Source organism: Balaenoptera physalus (genome assembly GCF_965194825.1).
Source record: "Balaenoptera physalus genome assembly, chromosome: 14".
Taxonomy (NCBI): Eukaryota; Metazoa; Chordata; class Mammalia; order Artiodactyla; family Balaenopteridae; genus Balaenoptera; species Balaenoptera physalus.
The window spans coordinates 41726375-41746911 of NC_138893.1; the positions used below are offsets into that span (position 1 = coordinate 41726375).

General features: G+C 37.8%; 3 protein-coding genes across 12 annotated transcripts in view; 1 reads left to right on the forward strand and 2 right to left on the reverse strand.

Moving 5' to 3' along the window:
• The window catches only part of SHOC2 (SHOC2 leucine rich repeat scaffold protein), a 102242-nt gene extending 101680 nt beyond the window's left edge, over window positions 1-562 (reverse strand). Inside the window, exon 1 of one of the 3 annotated variants that reach the window (XM_082424897.1) lies at window positions 429-562. The gene's annotated coding sequence lies outside the window, so the exon portion shown is untranslated. The remainder of the gene's footprint in view (window positions 1-428) is intronic. The other 2 variants (XM_082424898.1, XM_082424901.1) reach the window with 2 other exon arrangements.
• Window positions 16-17594, forward strand: BBIP1 (BBSome interacting protein 1). 8 transcript variants are annotated; one of them, XM_082424911.1, is made up of 5 exons: window positions 1236-1333; window positions 7235-7314; window positions 10382-10459; window positions 11649-11719; window positions 16232-17594. In XM_082424911.1, exons 4-5 carry the CDS (start codon window positions 11674-11676, stop codon window positions 16396-16398), a joined length of 213 nt encoding a protein of 70 aa, XP_082281037.1. In that variant the 5' UTR covers window positions 1236-1333; window positions 7235-7314; window positions 10382-10459; window positions 11649-11673; the 3' UTR covers window positions 16399-17594. The 8 variants fall into 8 exon arrangements, with proteins under 8 accessions (XP_082281035.1, XP_082281034.1, XP_082281031.1 ...); XM_082424909.1 differs by lacking the exons at window positions 7235-7314; window positions 10382-10459 and adding an exon at window positions 16-283 and having other exon boundaries at window positions 1248-1333; XM_082424908.1 differs by lacking the exons at window positions 7235-7314; window positions 10382-10459 and adding an exon at window positions 17-310.
• Window positions 17584-20537, reverse strand: part of PDCD4 (programmed cell death 4) — a 28883-nt gene continuing 25929 nt past the window's right edge. Inside the window, exon 12 of the mRNA XM_082424904.1 lies at window positions 17584-18313. Coding sequence (XP_082281030.1) covers window positions 18253-18313 — 61 coding nt within the window. The 3' untranslated portion in view covers window positions 17584-18252. The remainder of the gene's footprint in view (window positions 18314-20537) is intronic.

Consider the following 20537-nt stretch of genomic DNA (forward strand, 5'->3'; position numbering starts at 1 on the left):
GGCGCCAGCTTCCCTCTCTCCGCCCTTTTCCTTTCCTCCCCTCCTCAACGCGCTCTCTCCCGCCCACAGGGCGCCGCTGGCTAGCTGGGCCACAGAGAGAGCCTCCAGCTGGGTAGAGAGACAACTCTCAATCCGAAGTTACTGTTGACGCTAAGGCAGCCATAACTGATAATGGCAATGGGAGTTTCCGGGCCTCCCGTCTCCTGTGTGACGTAGTTTTCCCTTCGCCCAATCTCATAGTTGCCCTGGGCAACAGTTGAGCCGTCTGGGAAGAGATGCATCTGTAAGTAGGCCCAAAAGAGAACCAAAGGTGACCAGACATCCCATGTTAAACAAGTTAATTCATATTCCGGACTACCTGCCCGGGTTCGGGGACAGAGGGAGCAGGTTTCCTGGCCCTTATTCTGCTGGGACGTCTGGTCACTTACCTAGGTGGACAAGAGTTTAGGGCTCCGGAATCCCCTGTCTTGCCCGGAAGTTGCCTTTGACACTTCTGAATGGGGTCATGGCAGAAGGATGGGAATAGCTTGCGCCCCCCTTGCCCCAGGGAGTACCCATTCCGACAGCAGTGACGAAGTGAGGTGAGTGTCCCTTGGTCCCGGACCGTGGGTCAGGCCCGAGCAGGCCGAACGGCCCCTGGGAGACAAAGCGCAGATGAGGCTAGCCGGACTCAGAGCCGCTTCCGCTGGAAAAAGGTTTTCTTTCCGGGCTGGCCAGGCGGCGGCCCGCCCCCCACCCCCCTCCGCCCCTTTGAGGCTCCCTGTGGGGTAAGGCGGCTTAACCGGCTCCCGTCGCCGCGCTGCTGCAAGCTGGGACGGGAGGGGCCTGGGTGCGGCCCCTAACTCCCGCGAAGTGGAGCTCCTGACCACGCCCCCGCAAAGTCTGTTACGTACTTTCACCCCCTGACCTTTGAGGAAGGAGAATTCTGGAGCTTGAGGAAATCATTTTCCACTCCCAGCTATAAAGGAAAGAGATGGTTACCCACCACCGCGGCAACACCTCTAAGTCTTATTTCCGCACTTCCTGTCTTCAGATTCTGAATTTTCTCCCTTTTCTTTGTTTCTCCTCTGGTGGGGGTTTGTAAGCACTGACTGCAGTTCTGGATGAAGGTATACTGTCCTAATCCTGCATGTCTGCGGTTTATTAAACAACTTAATGTTTGTGAATATTCGTAAAAATATCGTATTAGTTTTATATGGCTCTTTACCAGAATTGTCACACATTATCTCATGTAGTTCCTTCTGTAGGTTTTGAGTCAACAGCTGTGAGTCATCTTGGTAATATCGGGTTGGATGCCTAAAGCTGCGGGAAAAAGGATCAGGAGAACTTTCAGGTAAACTGAAAATTGTTTATATCCAGGCCAGTCAACAACAAGGGTGCACACCTACCTTCTTTGCTCAGTTTCTTTTTGTATCCTTAGTACTCATGCTCCAGCCAAAATGAACTATGTATTCTTTTCTCTAGCAAGGTTTATCACTTAAGCACCAACCTTTTGTGATTCTGTATCCATGTCCTAGTTATAATTGGAGATGTGTTTCCAGATTCTCCCCAGCAGGAAGTAATTTTCTCTGAGCTTACCTAGCACTTTTTGTACCTCTTTTATGACAACCACTATTTTGTATAACAGCTGTTTGTGTTCTTAGCTTCACTACCATATTTACTCCTGAATAGAATGGTTTGTATCAGATTTATCTGCCTGTTACTTTACCCTGCACATGATATTATTTTGATAAATATTGAAAGATGGAATATATTGGGTGTCTCCTGGATGCCCAAGATGTTGCCAGCAAAGTTTAAGGGAACTTCAGTTTATCAGAAATTCAGCATAGTCCCTGTTACTCAACCTTTTCTTAGGCTTCCCCTCTGAAGTCTTTTCAAAATGATTTCTAACCCCCCATATTTTATTAAAGAAATATTCATACGTTAAAAAGTTTAAAGAATACAATAAACATTTATGTAGCTTTCACCTAGATCCAACAGTTGTTAACATCGGGCCATATTTATTTCACTCCTTCTCACCCACTTTTTAATTGTCACTGAGACATTTGGAAATAGGTTGCAGACACCTATTGTTAAGCAGACATCTCTAAAATTCCCAACATGTATTTCCGAAGAATTATAAAGTTCTCCTGCAAAACATCAGTATCACAACTAAGGAAGTTAATAATTCTGTAGTCTTTGAAATTCAGTCTGAATGTATGTACATTTTCCCATTTGACCCAAGAATGTCTTTTATACCTTCTCTTCCTTGCAAAAAAAAAAAAAAACCAGGATCCAGTCATGGTTTATGTATTGTATTTGGGTATTGTAACTCTTTAGGCTTAATCTAGAACAGTTCCCCCATCTCTTTCCCTTGTGACATTGTCATTTTGAAGTGTTCAGGCCAGGGGTCTTTTTGAATATCTTCTTTTTTCTTATTTCTTGTAAATCAGAAGTTGGTCTGGAGGTGTGATTAGATTCAATTTAACATTTTTTGCAAGAATACTTCACAGTATTCATACTTTTCCAATCATGATTAAGTCTTTTCAAATGAAGCTACTTTTACCATACCATGAGCTGCTTGTTAAATCCATCCCACTTCTCAACATACCACCCTTCTATGATATCCTACAAAGAAGAGTTTGGCATTTAATCCTCCTGTCTACGTAGAGTATGTTAGTGCCCTGCAATGGCAACATAGACTGTCTACCTTTTAATAAAGTGTTGCTGGACTGTCTACCTTTTAATAAAGTGTTGCTGCTACTTTGCCTACACTTGGAGCTGATGCAATGTAATCTTCAGTAAAGTGTACAGATGTCAGCATAGTTTCATGAGTTTCAACTCCTGGCACTCCAGGGATGGTTGATGAAAGATGTGTGGGCCCTGCAATTCAAATACAGATGAATCTTAATGTTATCAAAGCAGAGACTGAGGCAACTGCTGGCCATCTGGCCACATCCAATTTCGGCAATGTTATTTTTCTCCCTGAAACTCTTGCAAGTCCTAATTAGTCCTGGAATTTCTGTGATAGGCTTTCGGTAGCATTCATCAAAGCTTATTAAAAATTGCAAAATCAAGATTATACTTAGCACTTAGTACATTAGGTACAGTCTGTGTCCAATGGATAGAGAAGGGTTTGCAGAATTTACTTCGTAATCACAAGAGGAAAACTCCCCAGATTGCCAAGCTATGTATTCCTTCTATCCTAGACTTATATTTGATCATGAAAGATAAGCAGAAGGAAGAAAATGCACTTAGGGGACAGAAGAAAATGCTCTGGGAGGGCAAAAATTCTTAGATTGATATAGAATGCTTTTAGCCTTCATATTGAAAGTTAAGTAATGCACTCCTTCAGTCACTTCTTCTGTGTAGAAGAAAATTTGCTCATGGTGGGACTATGAAACAGTTTTAAGTTAACTCCAGATTCAAATAAGGCAAAATAATATACCGATTAAGACCACAGATTTTAGAATCAGACCTGGGTTTCAGGAACAGGCACATTCATTAGCTGGTGACTTTGGACAGTTTACTCGTTCTGTTTATCATCTATTAAATGGAGCCGTAAAATCTCTTAGAATTGTTGAACAGAATGAGTCAAACACATAAAATGCTTTAGCATAGGGTATAGTACATGGTATATGGTCAGTGTGTGGTAGTTATTATTAGTAGCTTCTAAAGCAGTCCAATCTGAGTACATTGTAGGCATTAAATATTTATTTATTGAATGAGTGAATGAATTTAAGTTGGTTCTCCAACTTTAATGTGGGGAACTTAATTAAGAATTAGAGATTCTGATTCATGAGTCTGGGGAAGACTCCCGAAAAATCTGTATTTTTAATAATTGTCCAGGGGATTTTGATATAGGTGATCTGAGGTTCAGGCTTTCAGAAATAGTAAAGTATCAAACAATTCTTTATTTCCCTTTCCTTGCATACTATTGAAGTAGGTATATATCTCTGATGCTGAGAATATAAAAAGTTCTTCAGATACGTTTTTTTAAAAAGGTTTAACCCTTTTTTAAAGGTTAGTAGCTAACCGTTTTAGGACCACTTTCTAGTACTGAATTTTGAAAAAACAAATTATTAGAAAAAGGTATTCTGCATGAGTAGGATATGTCATTTTCTACTAACTTAACAGTAGTGTCTGCTACTGGAATGTAACAGAACTAATGGCATCATCCAGGTTCACCCAAGAAGAGCAGTTCCTGTTCTTAGGCCTAGGCATGTTTCAGAAGCTAGACACTGCACATGTTATTCACATGAGTCTGGATTAATTAGCCAAATTGAACATGTTGCAACGTTTTTCTACCAGCAGATGCCAGAGAGCAAAACAAAATAGAATCTACTATAGTTTCCAACTACATGACATATGATGTTATTTGGCATCTCTGGTTGAACATTATCAATCCAAATTAAGCAGTCTGCTAGCATGTGGTCAACCACTTGAGTGAGTGTGAGCATTACTAATTTGTATCTGAAAAACACGTCTTTTGGGACTCCCTCTTTCACCTTTTTCTCATGTTAGTTTACGTTCAGAAATCTAATATGCGTTTGAAACTTCATCTATCAGTCAACCACACAAGTCTTGCATAAGACAAAAGATAAATTTTTTCATTTTTGTTCGTACCATTCCTGCCACCCCCATCGACAACCTGCAGTAGGGAGATTGAATTTACTTAAAAGAAATTAATAAATCGTCACAAAAGAAAAATATCCTTTACTGTATTCTACATAAACAAGGTTGCTTCCAGTGCCTCCCTCGGTTCCCAGAGATTGTATTTTTGCTTCTTAATGCCCATTAATGATAAAAGAGGATCGTTTGGCATGTAATATATTGGCGTGGCTCTGTTTTACTGAAGTTGTGAAGTCAGGTGCCTGTAGTTGCCTGGCAGGTAATGTTAAGGGAAACAATAGGCAGTGGGGATTGGAGAACTCGGGGCATCACTTCCCAGCCCCAGCCAAATTTTGTCATCTGGGGATATGGACCTGGTGTTACCAGATTTCTCAAGAGGAACTAAAATGTGGACTTCATGTGAAATCTCCTGATTTTTAAACATTGGTTCAAATACTTTTTAAACATTAATCAAGCCAGCAAAACATTTAACTGGGTAGCACCAAGGGCTACAAGTTTATGACCTCTGTGTTTCTTGTATAAAAACGCAATTGGTACTTTGGTTGAAAATCTCAGAATGCTTTAGAAATGTTTTCTTTTTTGCCATATTTCAGGTGCATTTACTTCTCTAAGTAAGGTAGCAAGTCACTTATCACCTCCATCAAAAATTAAAGATAGAATCTTATGTACACCAAGTGTCTATTTCCTTGATTGCAATTTAAAAGGTTTTTACTCTTTTCCACCAACTTAAAAACTTGTTCACATTTTCTCAACCTTGAATTATATTAGGAAATAAGTTTTCTTTATTATCATATCTTTAATATATTTAAGAAAAATGGGATTTCCCTGGTGGCGCAGTGCTTAAGAATCTGCCTGCCAATGCAGGGGACACGGGCTCGAGCCCTGGTCCGGGAAGATCCCACATGCCATGGAGCAACCAAGCCCGTGCGCCACAACTACTGAGCCTGCGTGCCACAGCTACTGGAGTCTGCGTGCATCTAGAGCCCATGCTCCACAACAAGAGAAGCCACTGCAATGAGAAGCCTGCGTACCGCAACGAAGAGTAGCCCCCGCTCGTCACAACTAGAGAAAAGGCGGCGCGCAGCAACGAAGACCCAACGCAGCCCAAAATAAATAATTAATTAAATTTAAAAGAAAAAAAGAACAATCCGGTAGCACATGCTCTTTAAAAGTAAATAAGTAAGGGTGCTTCCCTGGTGGCGCAGTGGTTAAGAATCCGCCTGCCAATGCAGGGGACACGGGTTCGAGCCCTGGTCTGGGAAGATCCCACATGCCACGGAGCGACTAGGCCCGTGAGCCACAATGCAGTATCTGGAGCCTGTGCTCCACAACAAGAGAGGCCGCGATAGTGAGGGGCCCGCACACCGCGATGAAGAGTGGCCCCCACTTGCTGCAACTAGAGAAAGCCCTCGCACAGAAACGAAGACCCGACACAGCCAAAAATAAATAAATAAATTTTTAAAAAAAAAGTAAGACAGATTTTTAAAGGAAAACATCTTTAAATAGATCATGCTATTTTGTAGGTACCGTGGTGTTGATGAGGATTCAGAGGGTTTTTAAGTGTGGGAAGGCACTTAACAGGAAATCTGCAAGTTTTTTATTATAGAGATACGAAAATTAGGCATGGAATAATAAATGTCACACTGTATTTCTAAGCACTTTTACGTTCACTTTTCATTTGAACCTTGCAACTCAAGACCGATACTAAACATGTTTTTTATGAGAAAATCAAACCTCCAATTGGTTAGGAAATGTTTTCAACATCACAAAGCTAATTAGCCAGAGTACAACCCATTTAAAGTATAAACATGGAATATACTGACCCGAAAAAAGTGAAAACAAACAAAAATGCCAGTATAAGCTTTTGTTTTAAATCATACATTGGATTATACTGTTGAAGCTTGTTTAAAATACTTGGGATCCTAGAATACTCTGAAGCATTCAATTTCAGAATTTAAAAATGGGGTTTTGTACAATTAGGATAAGCTGGTAAGTTTAGATAAATTAATGGAGGGAAAAAAGAATTATGATGAAAAGCTAATGGTGGACTAGAAGTGGCAGGCACACCACGTGACCCACAGAACGGCTCTTCTGGGGCTCCTGTCAAAGATCAAATAGTAGACTAAGGAGACTAGTATGACCTAGGAGGAGAGTTTTTAAAACATCCAAATCCTGGCCTGAGCATTTTTAGAAGCTAAGACTTGGCTTTGGCATCCACAGTATGTTTCCATTTTGATATTTCTGATCCATATGTATATGTTTTGAGTTACCAGGAATGGAATTTGGATTTGAGTAATCTATTCCTCTTCTCTGTCTGCCCCCATCTGACTGGAGTCTACATTTTCCAGCTGGCTAGATGAAAATAGAGTACAATTTAAAGCTAACAGTCCTGTTTAGCTATTTAACCCATGATCTTGGTCTCAACACTATGTTCTCATATAAGCTAATCTATGAAAAATATACAAAACTTGGAAGCTTTTTGAGTGTTGCTTTATTGCTGATTAAGCTTGAGATCTGACAGTTCCAGTGGCAGCATCTTTTAAAAATAAGACTAATGCTATAAAACAAAACCCACAGACAAAAAGCAGTATTTTTTCCTACTAAGAGATTTTTTTTTTTTTAGGGTGATATCAAACATGACAATTGGAATGCTGAATCCTCAAATTAAGGAGAGAGAGTGAGAGAAAGAAAAGCCACATGGAGGTTAGATAGATATATAGCCATTAACTTTATTCTTTATGCTCAGTAATTATATTATCGATGTGTAATTTATTTTTATTGATTTTCACTAATAATTGGAATAACTCAATCCAAAATATTTTAAGTTTTTCATTTAAATTTATAAACGTTTTTGTGGCAGGGAAGTATGGTAGGATAATTACTAAAATACGTTCAAGCATGAAAACATACATTAAAATAAAATTAAGTGGAATGGAAATAGAGATGTAGGGAGAAAAAAAGATATAACATTTCTGACTTAAAAAAGAGTTCCTGGGACTTCCCTGGTGCCGCAGTGGATAAGAATCCGCCTGCCAATGCAGGGGACACAGGTTCGAGCCGTGGTCTGGGAGGATCCCACGTGCCGCAGAGCAGCTAAGCCCGTGCGCCACAACTACTGAGCCTGCGCTCTAGAGCCCGCATGCCGCAACTACTGAAGCCTGCACGCCTAGAGCCCGTGCTCCACAACAAGAGAAGCCACCGCATGAGAAGCCCACGCACCACAATGAAGAGGAGCCCCTGCTCACCGCAACTAGAGAAAGCTTGCGTGCAGCAACAAAGACCCAACACAGCCAAAAAAATAAAATTAAATCTTAAAAAAAAAATTTTTTTTTAAGTTCTTCATGTTTTTATTAATGGATGATGGTAGCTATCAGATTGCTATGATATTTTGATTATATTATATATATTTTTAAGGATTAATGTTATTTTTAAATATGCTGGAAATTTTATCCTTTGTAACTATTTAAACTTATAACAAATTTATATGTCTATCTAGAAATGTGTAAAAGGGTACCTAATTTTTCTGCCTAGTTTTTTCTAAAGAGTTATGCAAGGATAAAATTTGAGGACTACTGAACACATTCTTAAGGTTCAGAAGGACACTCTAGTGCTCTTGTCCAGTCCCACACCCATAATTTAGTTTGGTTGTCAAAGTAAATCTAGTTTGGTTATCAAACTAAATCTCCCCAGAGATTTCTAACTTGTCCAAGTTGTATGACTAATTTATGTTATCAACATGTATATGATTGACTTAAAGTACTAATCCTGCCTAGACATAAAGGCCTTTCAACTCTCACTCCAACAACTTAGTAAAATTTTTCATGACAAAGATTTGGTTTCCCTCAATCTTTTGCGTTAATTTTAGACATCTAGCTCAAATGCTACAACAGGTTTGGTTCCTTTATCATGATTTTGAAATGCATTATCCGTCAAAACCATTATCTCTGGGAGAAATTACAAACTAAAGAAACTGGGGGGAAGGGAAGCAGCAGATTATTTTCTAATTACCCAGACCAAAAGCTTCAAAAAGTGACAAATTGACACTGCATTCTCTAAGCATTAAAAGTTTGGGTTCTATTACTGTAGGAATTTTATTTTACTTTTGCAATTTAATGTTTTCTCTTAAAATATGGCTTGCCCATCTGTATCATTTTAAAATCTGTCATAGTACTCCATTGTATGGTGGTTCCATAATTTATTTGACCTGTGACATGTGCCTGAATGCAGTGCCCTAATGAACATTCTTATTCTTATATCTTTACACACTCATGCTTTGTTTCTTTAGTGATCATTACTAGTAGAAGGTTTGGATCAAAGAAAATGTGCATATTTAGTTTTAGTAGATACTACAAAATATTAAAAGATACTATAAATTATCCCTCTAAAAAAGCTGTACCAACAAACCTGCCCACCAATAGAGAGTGCCCATTACCCTATACATTCCCTAACTGTGAATACTATCAGGCTTCTGATTTTCTTGCAATCTCAAAAGATACAACACACACACCAAAATGAGACCACAATGATTTTCACCTTCTTAATGAGGCCATAATGATTTTCCTGTTCAAATTGTAACCACCACAACACCCAGCCCTCCTAAATCCCCTTAAACTATTTTATTTTCTATAACGCTTACTACCATTATGTTATTTGTTTCTCTCCCCATACTCTAGACTGTAAGCTCTGAAAGAGCAAAGGTTTTTTTCTCTTTTGTTCACTAATGAATGGTGCCTGGCACATGGTAGACACTCACATATTTATTGAATTGAATGATGTGGCACTTGAATAATACACATGAATTTCATCCCTAGCTGATATATTTTTTCTTTGGCCCATCTGTCCCTGGTGGTACACACATCTTACCTTACCAGTTAGAAAGTACCCTTAGGGGTAGCCACAACTCCTTAGGGTGCATCACACCAGGCAAAACACCCATGTTTGGCTATTAGCAGATCCCCTGGAGAAGGATATAAATGCTCCTTCCTACGCTGGGCTCCCTGGGCAGTTGATTATCAAGACAGTGAAGCCTTGGCAGTGCTGGGCATCCAACCACCACCTTGCTTATTTTAGCCCTCCCTTCCTGTTCCTCTCCTGCCAGTGCCTAGGGGGGCCTAGGAACAAGAATCAACCCTAGCAAAGTAGACACTCCACCCAGGCAAGTGACAGCACTGATCTTCCCCACACCAGGCCCAACCCACTCCCTACAAGGCCTTTGGCTCCACACCCTTTCCAGTAACAATGGAAGCTTAGTCAGAGAACTAAGGTTTGGTAGAGCACCAAGCTTCATTGTTTTCTGCAAGCCATATTTTGGATGTGAAACAGGTATAAAGAAGAGATAGCAAAAGATAGTGATTAAATTCTGAGTAACATGAGTTGCTACTCTAAAACAGCTAAGATTTAAGTATTTGTTCATTTTATCATTTTGGTGATTAAAAATTGGTGATATAAAAACCCTTAGATGCTATGCATTTCCTCATGTTCATCAACATTTATAATGTCTATCTTCCCCTTCAGTAGCATATCATGTCAGATTTGTACCAAATAAGGGCCTAATGAATATTTTCATTGTGTTATCTTTAACGGAGAGGCTAGTGTTGTTTGTTATAGTTGTATTCAGGCTATTCAGAGATTACTAACCTTCAACAACAACAAAAAAACAAAAAAAAGGATCACTAGTTACCACTGGCAGGCCTAAGTAACAAGAAGGAAAGAATGTGTCAGAAGGAGAAGCTGTGCATTCTGAGTAAATTGTATATTGCATTCGTCTCAGATTCTAGGTAGTGATGAGTTGCTTTATTCCTGGTCCATTCCCTACTTCATCTTCATTCCCAGAGAGAGCAGTATAGGGGTAAGTTTCGATGACAGGTGTGGAAAGCAGATAGAGCTTCCTCAGGAACTTTAGATCTTCCAGAATAGGAATTTGAACAAGAAGGGGAAGAGGCTTGGTGGATGGAGAGTATGAAGCTTTTTTTAGGAATGTCAAAGTAGTGGTAATGGGAATAACTAAGACCAGAAGCAGCTTCACTTGATTATAACTAATTTGCAGTGGGTGGTAAAGGCAGGCACCAAGCCAGCACCACCACATTATAAATAATCTTTCTTCTGTGGTGGTGATGTTGTGAAAGATATACAGTGAGTTGCATCAGTATGGCGAAATATCACAAAATGGGTGGGACTGTCTAGAGAAGCATCTGTGTTTGGAAAGGGGTCATGCTACAAGTTACAGTCCAGAACACCTTGAATATATATAACATGGCATAAACTGGGATGTAACACTGGGAACGGTTGTCATCAGCCAGAGATGACATATATGCTGGGATATTCATAACAAAATACTCACGTGAGGGTATTCACTGGTGCTTCAGCATAGAGTATCTCTGTATTAGAGGAAAATAATAAACTGAGAGCACACCTCATTTCTGGTATTCAAGAGCCAATTTCACCTGTTTGTGTTGCTTCCTTACAAATTGCAGCTGTGTAGCCAGTAACTGATCCTTAAGATGCTTTTTGTCATTATAGCAAAGGAATTAAAGTAGAAACTGGCTGTTAGTTACTGAAAGAAGTGGGGATGTTAGGCAGTATTTACATACTACCTCCTCCTTTCCCTAACAGTCTGCCTTACCCCACCTCCCAAATGGTCATGTCTTTTACATCACCCACCATTCAGGGGAGATGCTATCAGCTGCACATAAATCCCTTTGGTTTTCCTCAGCTGGATAGATACCTATTGGATAATTTACCTTTGCCTAAATACTTAAGCCCAATTTTCACTAGGAGGGGAAAAATTTAGAACATGCAGCCTTGCAATTACCACCACCACTTATGAATGAAAGTTGACAAGATCTGCATGCTTATATGAACTATCTCAACCTTGTTTCAATGAAAAGACTCAGGTAATTAAAGAGAAAATTATGCAAGGATAGGATAGTTCATTTTCTATAGGAATTGTGATTTTACTTCTTAAACTACAATGGAAATAAGCAATATGCTTTGGGAATTCATTCTTGAATAATACTAATATTGTTTTCTCATTGAAGGAAGAAACTATCCAACAATTCAGATATGGCAGAAATGAAGTCGATGTTCCGGGAAGTTCTTCCAAAACAAGGTATCTAAGTCACAAATACGTAGGTCATAGAATATTGTAGGAACCTAAAAACTAATAGGCAGTGTCATGTAGCAGGCTCTCAATAGCTACATATCTGAAACTATTTTGTGTTCCATACACCACACATACTCTCCACTTTTACTATGCTTTTGTCATGAGTAGGTTGTAAAGGAGTAATCCATTGCTTCCCCGCCCCCACCAGTAAAAGGATGTAAAATGACAGTTGGATTGTTTTTTAAATGGAGAAATTCTGTTACACTCAAGATTGCAGATTACAATACATTTCCAGTGGAAAAAAATAGCACCATAATTTACTGTAATACTAAATAAGGTCTGAAAGTGGGGGAAAAGAAACCTGAATCAAACAATGTAACAAAAGCCGAAGGTTTAAGTTAAACATTCAGTAATTTGAGTATTCATGTTAATACCATACTTTACTTCGTATTTGTTGTTGTTGTTGTTGTATTTCCATTTCTTTTGTTTATTGAAGTATAGTTGATTTACAATGTTGTGTTACAGGTGTATAGCAAAGTGATTCAGTTATACATACATATATATCTACTTTTTTTCAGATTCTTTTCCCTTATAGGTTATTACAAAATATTTAGTATAGTTCCCTGTGTTATACAGTAGGTCCTTGTTGTTTATTTTATATAGTGTGTATATGTTTATTCCAAACTCCTAAGTTATCCCTCCCACACCTTTCCCCTTTGGTAACTATAAGTTTGTTTTCTGTGTCTGTGGGTCTATTTCCATTTTGTATGTAAGTTTATTTGTATCATGTTTTTTAGATTCCACATATAAGCAATATCATATGATATTTGTCTTTCTCTGTCTGACTTACTTCACTTAGTATGAAAGTCTCTAGGTCCATCCATATTGCTGCAAATGGCATTATTTCATTCTTTTTTATGGTTGAGTAATATTCCATTGTGTGTGTGTGTGTGTGTGTGTGTGTGTGTGTGTATATATATACATATACATATACATATATACATATACATATATATATATATACACACACACACACACACACATATATATATACCACATCTTCTTTATCCATTCATCTGTCAGTGGACATTTAGTTTGCTTCTATGTTCTTGGCTATTGTAAATAGTGCTGCAGTGAACATTGGGGTGCATGTATCTTTTCAAATTATGGTTTTCTTCAGATATATGCCCAGGAGTGGGATTGCAGGATCATATGGTAGCTCTATTTTTAGTTTCTTAAGGAAACTCCATGCTGCTCTCCATAGTGGCTGTACCACTTTACATTTCCACCAACAGTGTAGGAGGGTTCCTTTTTTTCCACACCCTCTCCAGCATTTATTATTTGTAGACTTTTTGATGATGGCCATTCTGAACAGTGTGAGGTGATACCTCATTATAGTTTTGATTTGCATTTCTGTAATAATTAGTGAAGTTGATCATTTTTTCATGTGTCTATTGGCCATCTGTATGTCTGTGGAGAAATGTCTATTTAGATCTTTTGCCCATTTTTTGATTGGGTTGTTTGTTTTTTTGATATTGAGTTGTATTAGGTATTTGTATATTTTGACGATTAATTCTCTTGTCAGTCTCATCATTTGCAAACATTTTCTCCCATTCTGTAGGTTGTCTTTTTGTTTAGTTTATGGTTCCCTTTGCTGTGCAAAAGCCTTTAATTAGGTCCCATTTGTTTATTTTTGTTTTTATTTCCATTACTCTAGGAGACAGGTCCAAAAAGATATTGCTGCAATTTATGTCAAAGACTGTTCTGCCTGTTTTCCTCTAGGAGTTTTATAGAATCAGGTCTTACATTTAGGTCTTTAATCCATTTTGAGTTTATTTTTATGTGTGGCATTAGAGAATGTTGTAATTTCATTCTTTTCCCTGTAGCTGTCTAGTTTTCCCAGCACCACTTACTGAAGAGAGTGTCTTTTCTCTGTTGTATATTCTTGACTCCTTTGTCGTAGATTAATTGACCATAGGTGAGTGGGTTTATTTCTGGGCTTTCTATCCTGTTCCATTGATCTGTATGTCTGTTCTTGTGCCATACCATACTGTTTTGATTACTGTAGCTTTGTCATATAGTCTGATGTCAGGGAGCCTGATTCCTCCAGCTCCGTTCTTCTTTCTCAAGATTGTTTTGGCTATTCGGGGTATTTTGTGTTTACATACAAATTGTGAAATTTTATGTTCTAGTTCTGTGAAAAATGCCATTGCTAATTTGATAAGGATTGCATTGACTCTGTAGATTGACTTGCATAGTATAGTGATTTTGACAATAATGACTCTCCTAATTCAAGAACATGGTATATCTTTCCATCTGTTTGTGTCATCTTCGATTTCTTTCATCACTGTCTTACAGTTTTCAGAGTTCAGGTCTTTTGCCTCCCTAGATGGGTTTATTTTCCTAGGTATTTTATTCTTTTTGATGTGATGGTAAATGGGATTATTTCCTTAATTCCTCTTTCTGATCTTTCATTGTCAGTGTATAGAAATGCAACAAATTTCTGTGTATTAATTTTATATCCTCCGACTTTACTGAATTCATTGATGAGCTCTAGTATTTTTCTGGTAGTGTCTTTAGGATTTCCTATGTATAGTATCTGCAAACCGTGACAACTTTGCTTCTACTTTTCCAATTTGGATTCCTTTTATTTCTTTTTCTTCCCTGATGGCTGTGACTAGGACTTCCAAAACTATGTTGAATAAAAGTGGCAAGATTGGGCATCCTTGTCTTGTTCCTGACCTTAGAGGAATGCTTTCAGCTTTTCACCGTTGAGTATGTTAGCTGTGGGTTTGTCATATATGGCCTTTATTATGTTGAGGTATGTTCCCTCTATGCCCAGTTCCTGGAGAGTTTTATCATAAATGGATGTTAAATTTTATCAGAAGCTTTTTCTGCATCTATTGAGATGATCATGTGGCTTTTATTCTTCAATTTGTTGATGTGGTATATGACACTGATTTGCAAATATTGAAAAATCTTTGCTTCCCTGGGATAAATCCCACTTGATCATGGTGTATGATCCTTTTAATATATTGTTGGATTCAGTTTGTATTTTGCTGAGGAGTTTTGCATCTATGCTCATCAGTGATACTGGCCTGTAATTGTCCTTCTTTGTGGTATCTTTGTGATACCTGTGGTTTTGGTATCAGGGTGATGGTGGCCTCATAGGAGTTTGGAAGTGTTCCTTCCTCTGCAATTTTCTGTAAGAGTTTCAGAAGGATAGGTGCTAACTCTTCTCTGAGTGTTTGGTAGAATTCACCTGTGAAGCCATCTGGTCCTGGACTTTTTTCAGGGGTATTTTAATCACAGATTCAATTTCAGTGCTCATAATTGGTCTGTTTATATTTTTATTTCTTCCTGGTTCAGTCTTGGGAGATTGTACTTTTCTAAGAATGTCCATTTCCTCTAGGTTGTCCAGTTAATTGGCATATAGTTGCTTCTAACTTCTTTTTCTAGTTATATTGATTTGGGCCCTCTCCCTTTTTCTTGATGAGTCTGGCTAAAGGTTTATCAATTTCATTTATCTTTTCAGAGAACCAGCTTTTAGTTGCATTGATCTTTTCTATTGTTTTTGCTAATGTCCCAAGCAAGATGTTAGCCTTCAGATGAATACTCTTGTATATGTTTGCCACCAGCCTTTATGTCCTGAGAGCCCCAGTCACCTCACACCTCCCCAGCAGACCCTCCAAGACCAGCAGGTACATCTTGCCCAGGCTCCTATCAAGTCACTGCACTTTTGCCCTGGGTCCCAGGGCACACAATACCGTGTGTGCTCCAAGAGTGGAGAGTCTGTTTGCCCCAGTCCTGTGGAGCTCCTGCATTCAAGTGCCACTGACCTAAGCCAAATGCTCTGAGGGCTCCCCTCCCGATGCCAGACCCCCGGGCTAGGGAGCCTGACATGGGGCTCAGAACTCTCAATCCTGTGGGAGAACTTCTGCAGTGTAAACTGTTCTGGTTTGTGGGTCACCCACCCTGGAGGGTATGGGATATGATTATATTGCGAGTGTGCCCCTCCTGCCATCTCATTAGGCTTCTGCCTATGTCTTTGGATGTACAATATCTTTTTTGATAGGTTTCAGTCTTTATCGATGGTTGTTCAGCATTTAGTTGTGATTTTGGTGTGCTCATGAGAGGGGGTGAGCTCAAGGTCCTTCTACTGTGCCATCTTGTTCCTCCTCCTATTTTTACATACATTGTATTTCCCAATTTTTTTGAGATTAAACGTTTGACACAAAAATTTGTCTCATTGTAGCTTTAGGATCTTAGAAAATTCAATACCTTATGAACTCCCTAGTATTAAATGTTGCTTTTACATTTTTATATTGAAGATATGCTGTGGGGTAATTGTTGCTTTTATATTTTTATACTGACGATATGCTGTGGGGGGAACTATGAGAACAAGAGATTTTACAATGTCAATGGATTAAGTTTTTAGACCTTAATTCTAGCTGCAAATCCAAACCACCAAACAGCTGTGTTATCTCACTCCAATTCTTATTTCTTTTTAAACTTTAGGGCAGTTGTCTGTAGAAGATATAACCACAATGGTGCTGTGTAAACCCAAACTTTTACCCCTAAAATCTCTGACTCTGGAAAAACTGGAGAAAATGCAGCAAGCAGCACAGGATACAATTCGCCAACAGGAAATGGCAGAAAAGGAACAACCGCAAATAAGTCACTGAATGATAACTTAGCACTTCTGCAGAACACCCTACACCTTCCTTATTATTAACAATAGCTAGAAAATAACCTGCATCTGTATGCTGAAAGCAGTATGTATTAATAAAACAGATTTTATTCCCATAATATAAAAATAATCAAGATTAATAAAACTTGGGATTGTGCATTTAAACACTCTGGTTTGTACTGAACAGAAGCAATTTTAAAACTCTGAACCCAGATTTTGGTTTTTTTTTAACCCAAGTTTTTAGAACAAATTATTGTTCACCATTCCTGTTACTATCATTTTTCTAGATAACATTCTTAGGCACAAGTGAGTAAATGCACAGAGAAGCCTGTAAATGTTTATTAAAAACTGAATTTGAAGAATTTTGTGTCATGACACATTTAAGGCTATCTTGCCTGACCAACTGATCCTACTAGTAATGACAAAACTGTATTTTTTAAACAAATTTAATTTTTAAGAAACCCTCACCTATCCAGTAGTTACCTAAGCTTTTAATTATACTGATTTTAAGGACTTACCTGGCCACCTTCGTCTTCCAGGTATCAAACACAATTTTAAAACCCTAAAAATGGAAATTAATATGGACTTGAAAGAGCCCATTAAGTAGATATGAACATAAAATTGGAAGTTTTCGTTCTAAAAGACTGTAGCTAAACCTGTAATGGGTATGTTCTAAGAATACCTTTGTGAATTCTGAACATAATTCTTGGTTGGTTTGCTGCAGTCAGTATCACACAATTTAAATTAGTATGGACCTTGAGGCCTTGCTGAGTATTCAGGCTTTGCAAAAGAGGTCAGAAATGTGATCATTCTTTAGATAATTGTTATTTATTGGTAACTATTTTCTCAGACACTGGGTAAATGTAAAAACTATGAGTCTTTGAAGAATAATTTTTTGTAACACAAGCATTACTTGGTAATAGAACTTAAGAATTATGAAAGGTATATATGTTTTAGAAATTTCATTAAGCTCTAGATAAGATCAAAAACAGCTAAGTGTGCAAGTATTTCCCACCAAGTATAGTATTAAAATAATTTATTTACTACTGTACTCTTGTTTGAAAAGTTTGCTAGGAGCAAAGTTTAAAATTCACTAGGTTCAGATATGCTCTTTTATATGACTTAAAATTTGTTGTGTGAAATATGTTTTTTAAAAGCCCTAAAATAAATGTACTCCCAATAAAGAATCAACACTGCTTCACGTTTTATTTTGTCATACATTCTTCTAGAACTGGGTTCATTCATCCAGTTTTGTAGAAAAATAGATGTTCCAGCCACCATTTACTTAACTGTCTGGTCTTTAAGACCGAGCAATATGTTCCCTGGAAAGATGAATAAGTCTCATAACTAACTCATTTTTTTAAAATTCTTTAAGACAAAGAAATTTTTTTTTTTTTAACTCCCAAAGCACAGTATTTCAACAGCAGCAGCCAACATGGGGTTTTAGCAGCTTAACTTTACCCCCTAAATAAAGCTTTGTATAAACCAGTGATTTTACTACAAAAACACTGTCCTTGAAAGAAAGGAGTGGCAGTCAGACATCAATGCAAAACTTGGAATGATTAGGTCATAAACATGGCACGTAAAAAAGGTAGCTTATGAGAATATCCCACTTAAGAAGTGGTTACTTTTCTGTCCCTCCTTTACACCCTCACAAAAAAAAAAAAAAAAGAAAAAGAAAAAACACTTCCTTTAAAAATTTCCCTTAAATGTTAGTTTACAAAATTTCAGAAATGCCTTGTACCCAAAACAAGTGCTAAAAAAAAAAACCAAAAACCTGTGCTAACAACTCTTACAATTCAGATATATATATTTTTTATAACATCTAAGACTGAAAGAGTTCTTATATTCAGTAGCTCTCTGGTTTAAGACGACCTCCATCTCCTTCACTTACAAAACGTTTTCTGCCCCTGCAACGAAAAGAACACAAACATGAAAACAGATACAAATTCTGACTACAGTCAACTAAAAGAATTTAAAACTTCATCTTTTTTGGTTATTCATTAATTTCCAAAGCAATCTACAGATTCAATGCAATCCCTATCAAATTACCAATGACATTTTTCACAGAACTAGAACAAAAAATTTCACAATTTGTATGGAAACACAAAAGACCCCGAATAGCCAAAGCAATCTTGAGAAAGAAAAACAGCTGGAGGAATCAGGCTCCCGGACTTCAAACTATACTACAAAGCTGCAGTAATCAAGACAGTATGGTACTGGCACAAAAACAGAAATATAGATCAATGGAACAGGATAGAAAGCCCAGAGATAAACCCACGCACACATGGTCACCTTATCTTTGATAAAGGAGGCAAGAATATACAATGGAGAAAAGACAGCCTCTTCAATAAGTGGTGCTGGGAAAACTGGACAGCTACATGTAAAAGAATGAAATTAGAACACTCCATAACACCATCCACAAAAATAAACTCAAAATGGATTAAGGACCTAAATGTAAGGCCAGACACTATCAAACTCTTAGAGGAAAACATAGGCAGAACACTCTATGACATAAGTCACAGCAAGATCCTTTTTGACCCATCTCCTAGAGAAACGGAAATAAAAACAAAAATAAACAAATGGGACCTAATGAATCTTAAAAGCTTTTGCACAGCAAAGGAAACCATAAAGAAGACGAAAAGACAACCTTCAGAATGGGAGAAAATATTTGCAAATGAAGCAACTGACAAAGGATTAATCTCCAAAATTTACAAGCAGCTCATGCAGCTCAATATCAAAAAGACAAACAACCCAATCCAAAAATGGGCAGAAGACCTAAATAGACATTTCTCCAAAGAAGATATACAGATTGCCAACAAACACATGAAAGAATGCTCAACTTCATTAATCATTAGAGAAATGCAAATCAAAACTACAATGAGATATCATCTCACACCGGACAGAATGGCCATCAAAAAAATCTACAAATAATAAATGCTGGAGAGGGTGCGGAGAAAAGGGAACCCTCTTGCACTATTGGTGGGAATGTAAATTGATACAGCCACTATGGAGAACAGTATGGAGGTTCCTTAAAAAACTAAAAATAAAACTACCATATAACCCAGCAATCCCACCACTGGGCATATACCCTGAGAAAACCATAATTCAAAAAGAGTCATGTACCACAATGTTCATGGCAGCTCTATTTACAATAGCGAGGACATGGAAGCAACCCAAGTGTCCATCAACAGATGAATGGATAAAGATGATGTGGCACATATATACAATGCAGTATTACTCAGCCATAAAAAGAAACGAAATTGAGTTATTTGTAGTGAGGTGGATGGACCTAGAGTCTACCATACAGAGTGAAGTAAGTCAGAAAGAGAAAAACAAATACTGTATGCTAACACATATATATGGAATCTAAAAAAAAAGGTCATGAAGAACCTAGGGGCAAGATGGGAATAAAGATGCAGACCTACTAGAGAATGGACTTGAGGACATGGGGAGGGGGAAGGGTAAGCTGGGACAAAGTGAGAGAGTGGCATGGACATATATAAACTACCAAATGTAAAACTAACAGCTAGTGGGAAGCAGCCAAATAGCACAGGGAGATCAGCTCGGTGCTTTGTGACCACCTAGAGGGGTGGGATAGGGAGGGTGGGAGGGAGGGAGACGCAAGAGGGAAGAGATATGGGGATATAATAATATGTATAACTGATTCACTTTGTTATAAAGCAGAAACTAACACACCATTGTAAAGCAATTACACTCCAATAAAGCAATTATACTCCAATCAAGATGTTAAAAAAAAAAAAACACAAACATGAAAACAAATTCTGACTACAGTCAACTAAAAGAATTTAAAACTTCATCTTTTTTGGTTATTCATTAAATTTTTAAGGGGTGTATTGTCATTTAAATTTTTAAAAGTCAGCATGCCTCTAAGTCTTTTGAAAAGACTTTCCCTGATACATATCCTAGGAACATATCAAATGACCTGCTTAATCTGAGCAGTTTTTAGTTAAATAAAAGCTTGATGATTGAAATAAGTTCACTGTCCAAATGAAGTCATGTAAAAAAGAAGTTATAATATAAATAAGGCAAACATTATTATGCTATTTGGAAATTTAATACAAACACGCCTCAAAATTATTGCGGGTTCAGTTCCAGATCACCACAATAAAG

Bases quoted from the DNA above. Each gene is read 5' to 3' on its own strand.
- BBIP1 (XM_082424909.1), top strand. From the start codon at position 1,293: ATGCCTAAAGCTGCGGGAAAAAGGATCAGGAGAACTTTCAG. The intron at 1,334-11,648 runs GTAAACTGAAAA...TTCTCATTGAAG, and splicing joins AGGATCAGGAGAACTTTCAG to GAAGAAACTATCCAACAATT. The intron at 11,720-16,231 runs GTATCTAAGTCA...TTTAAACTTTAG, and splicing joins GGAAGTTCTTCCAAAACAAG to GGCAGTTGTCTGTAGAAGAT.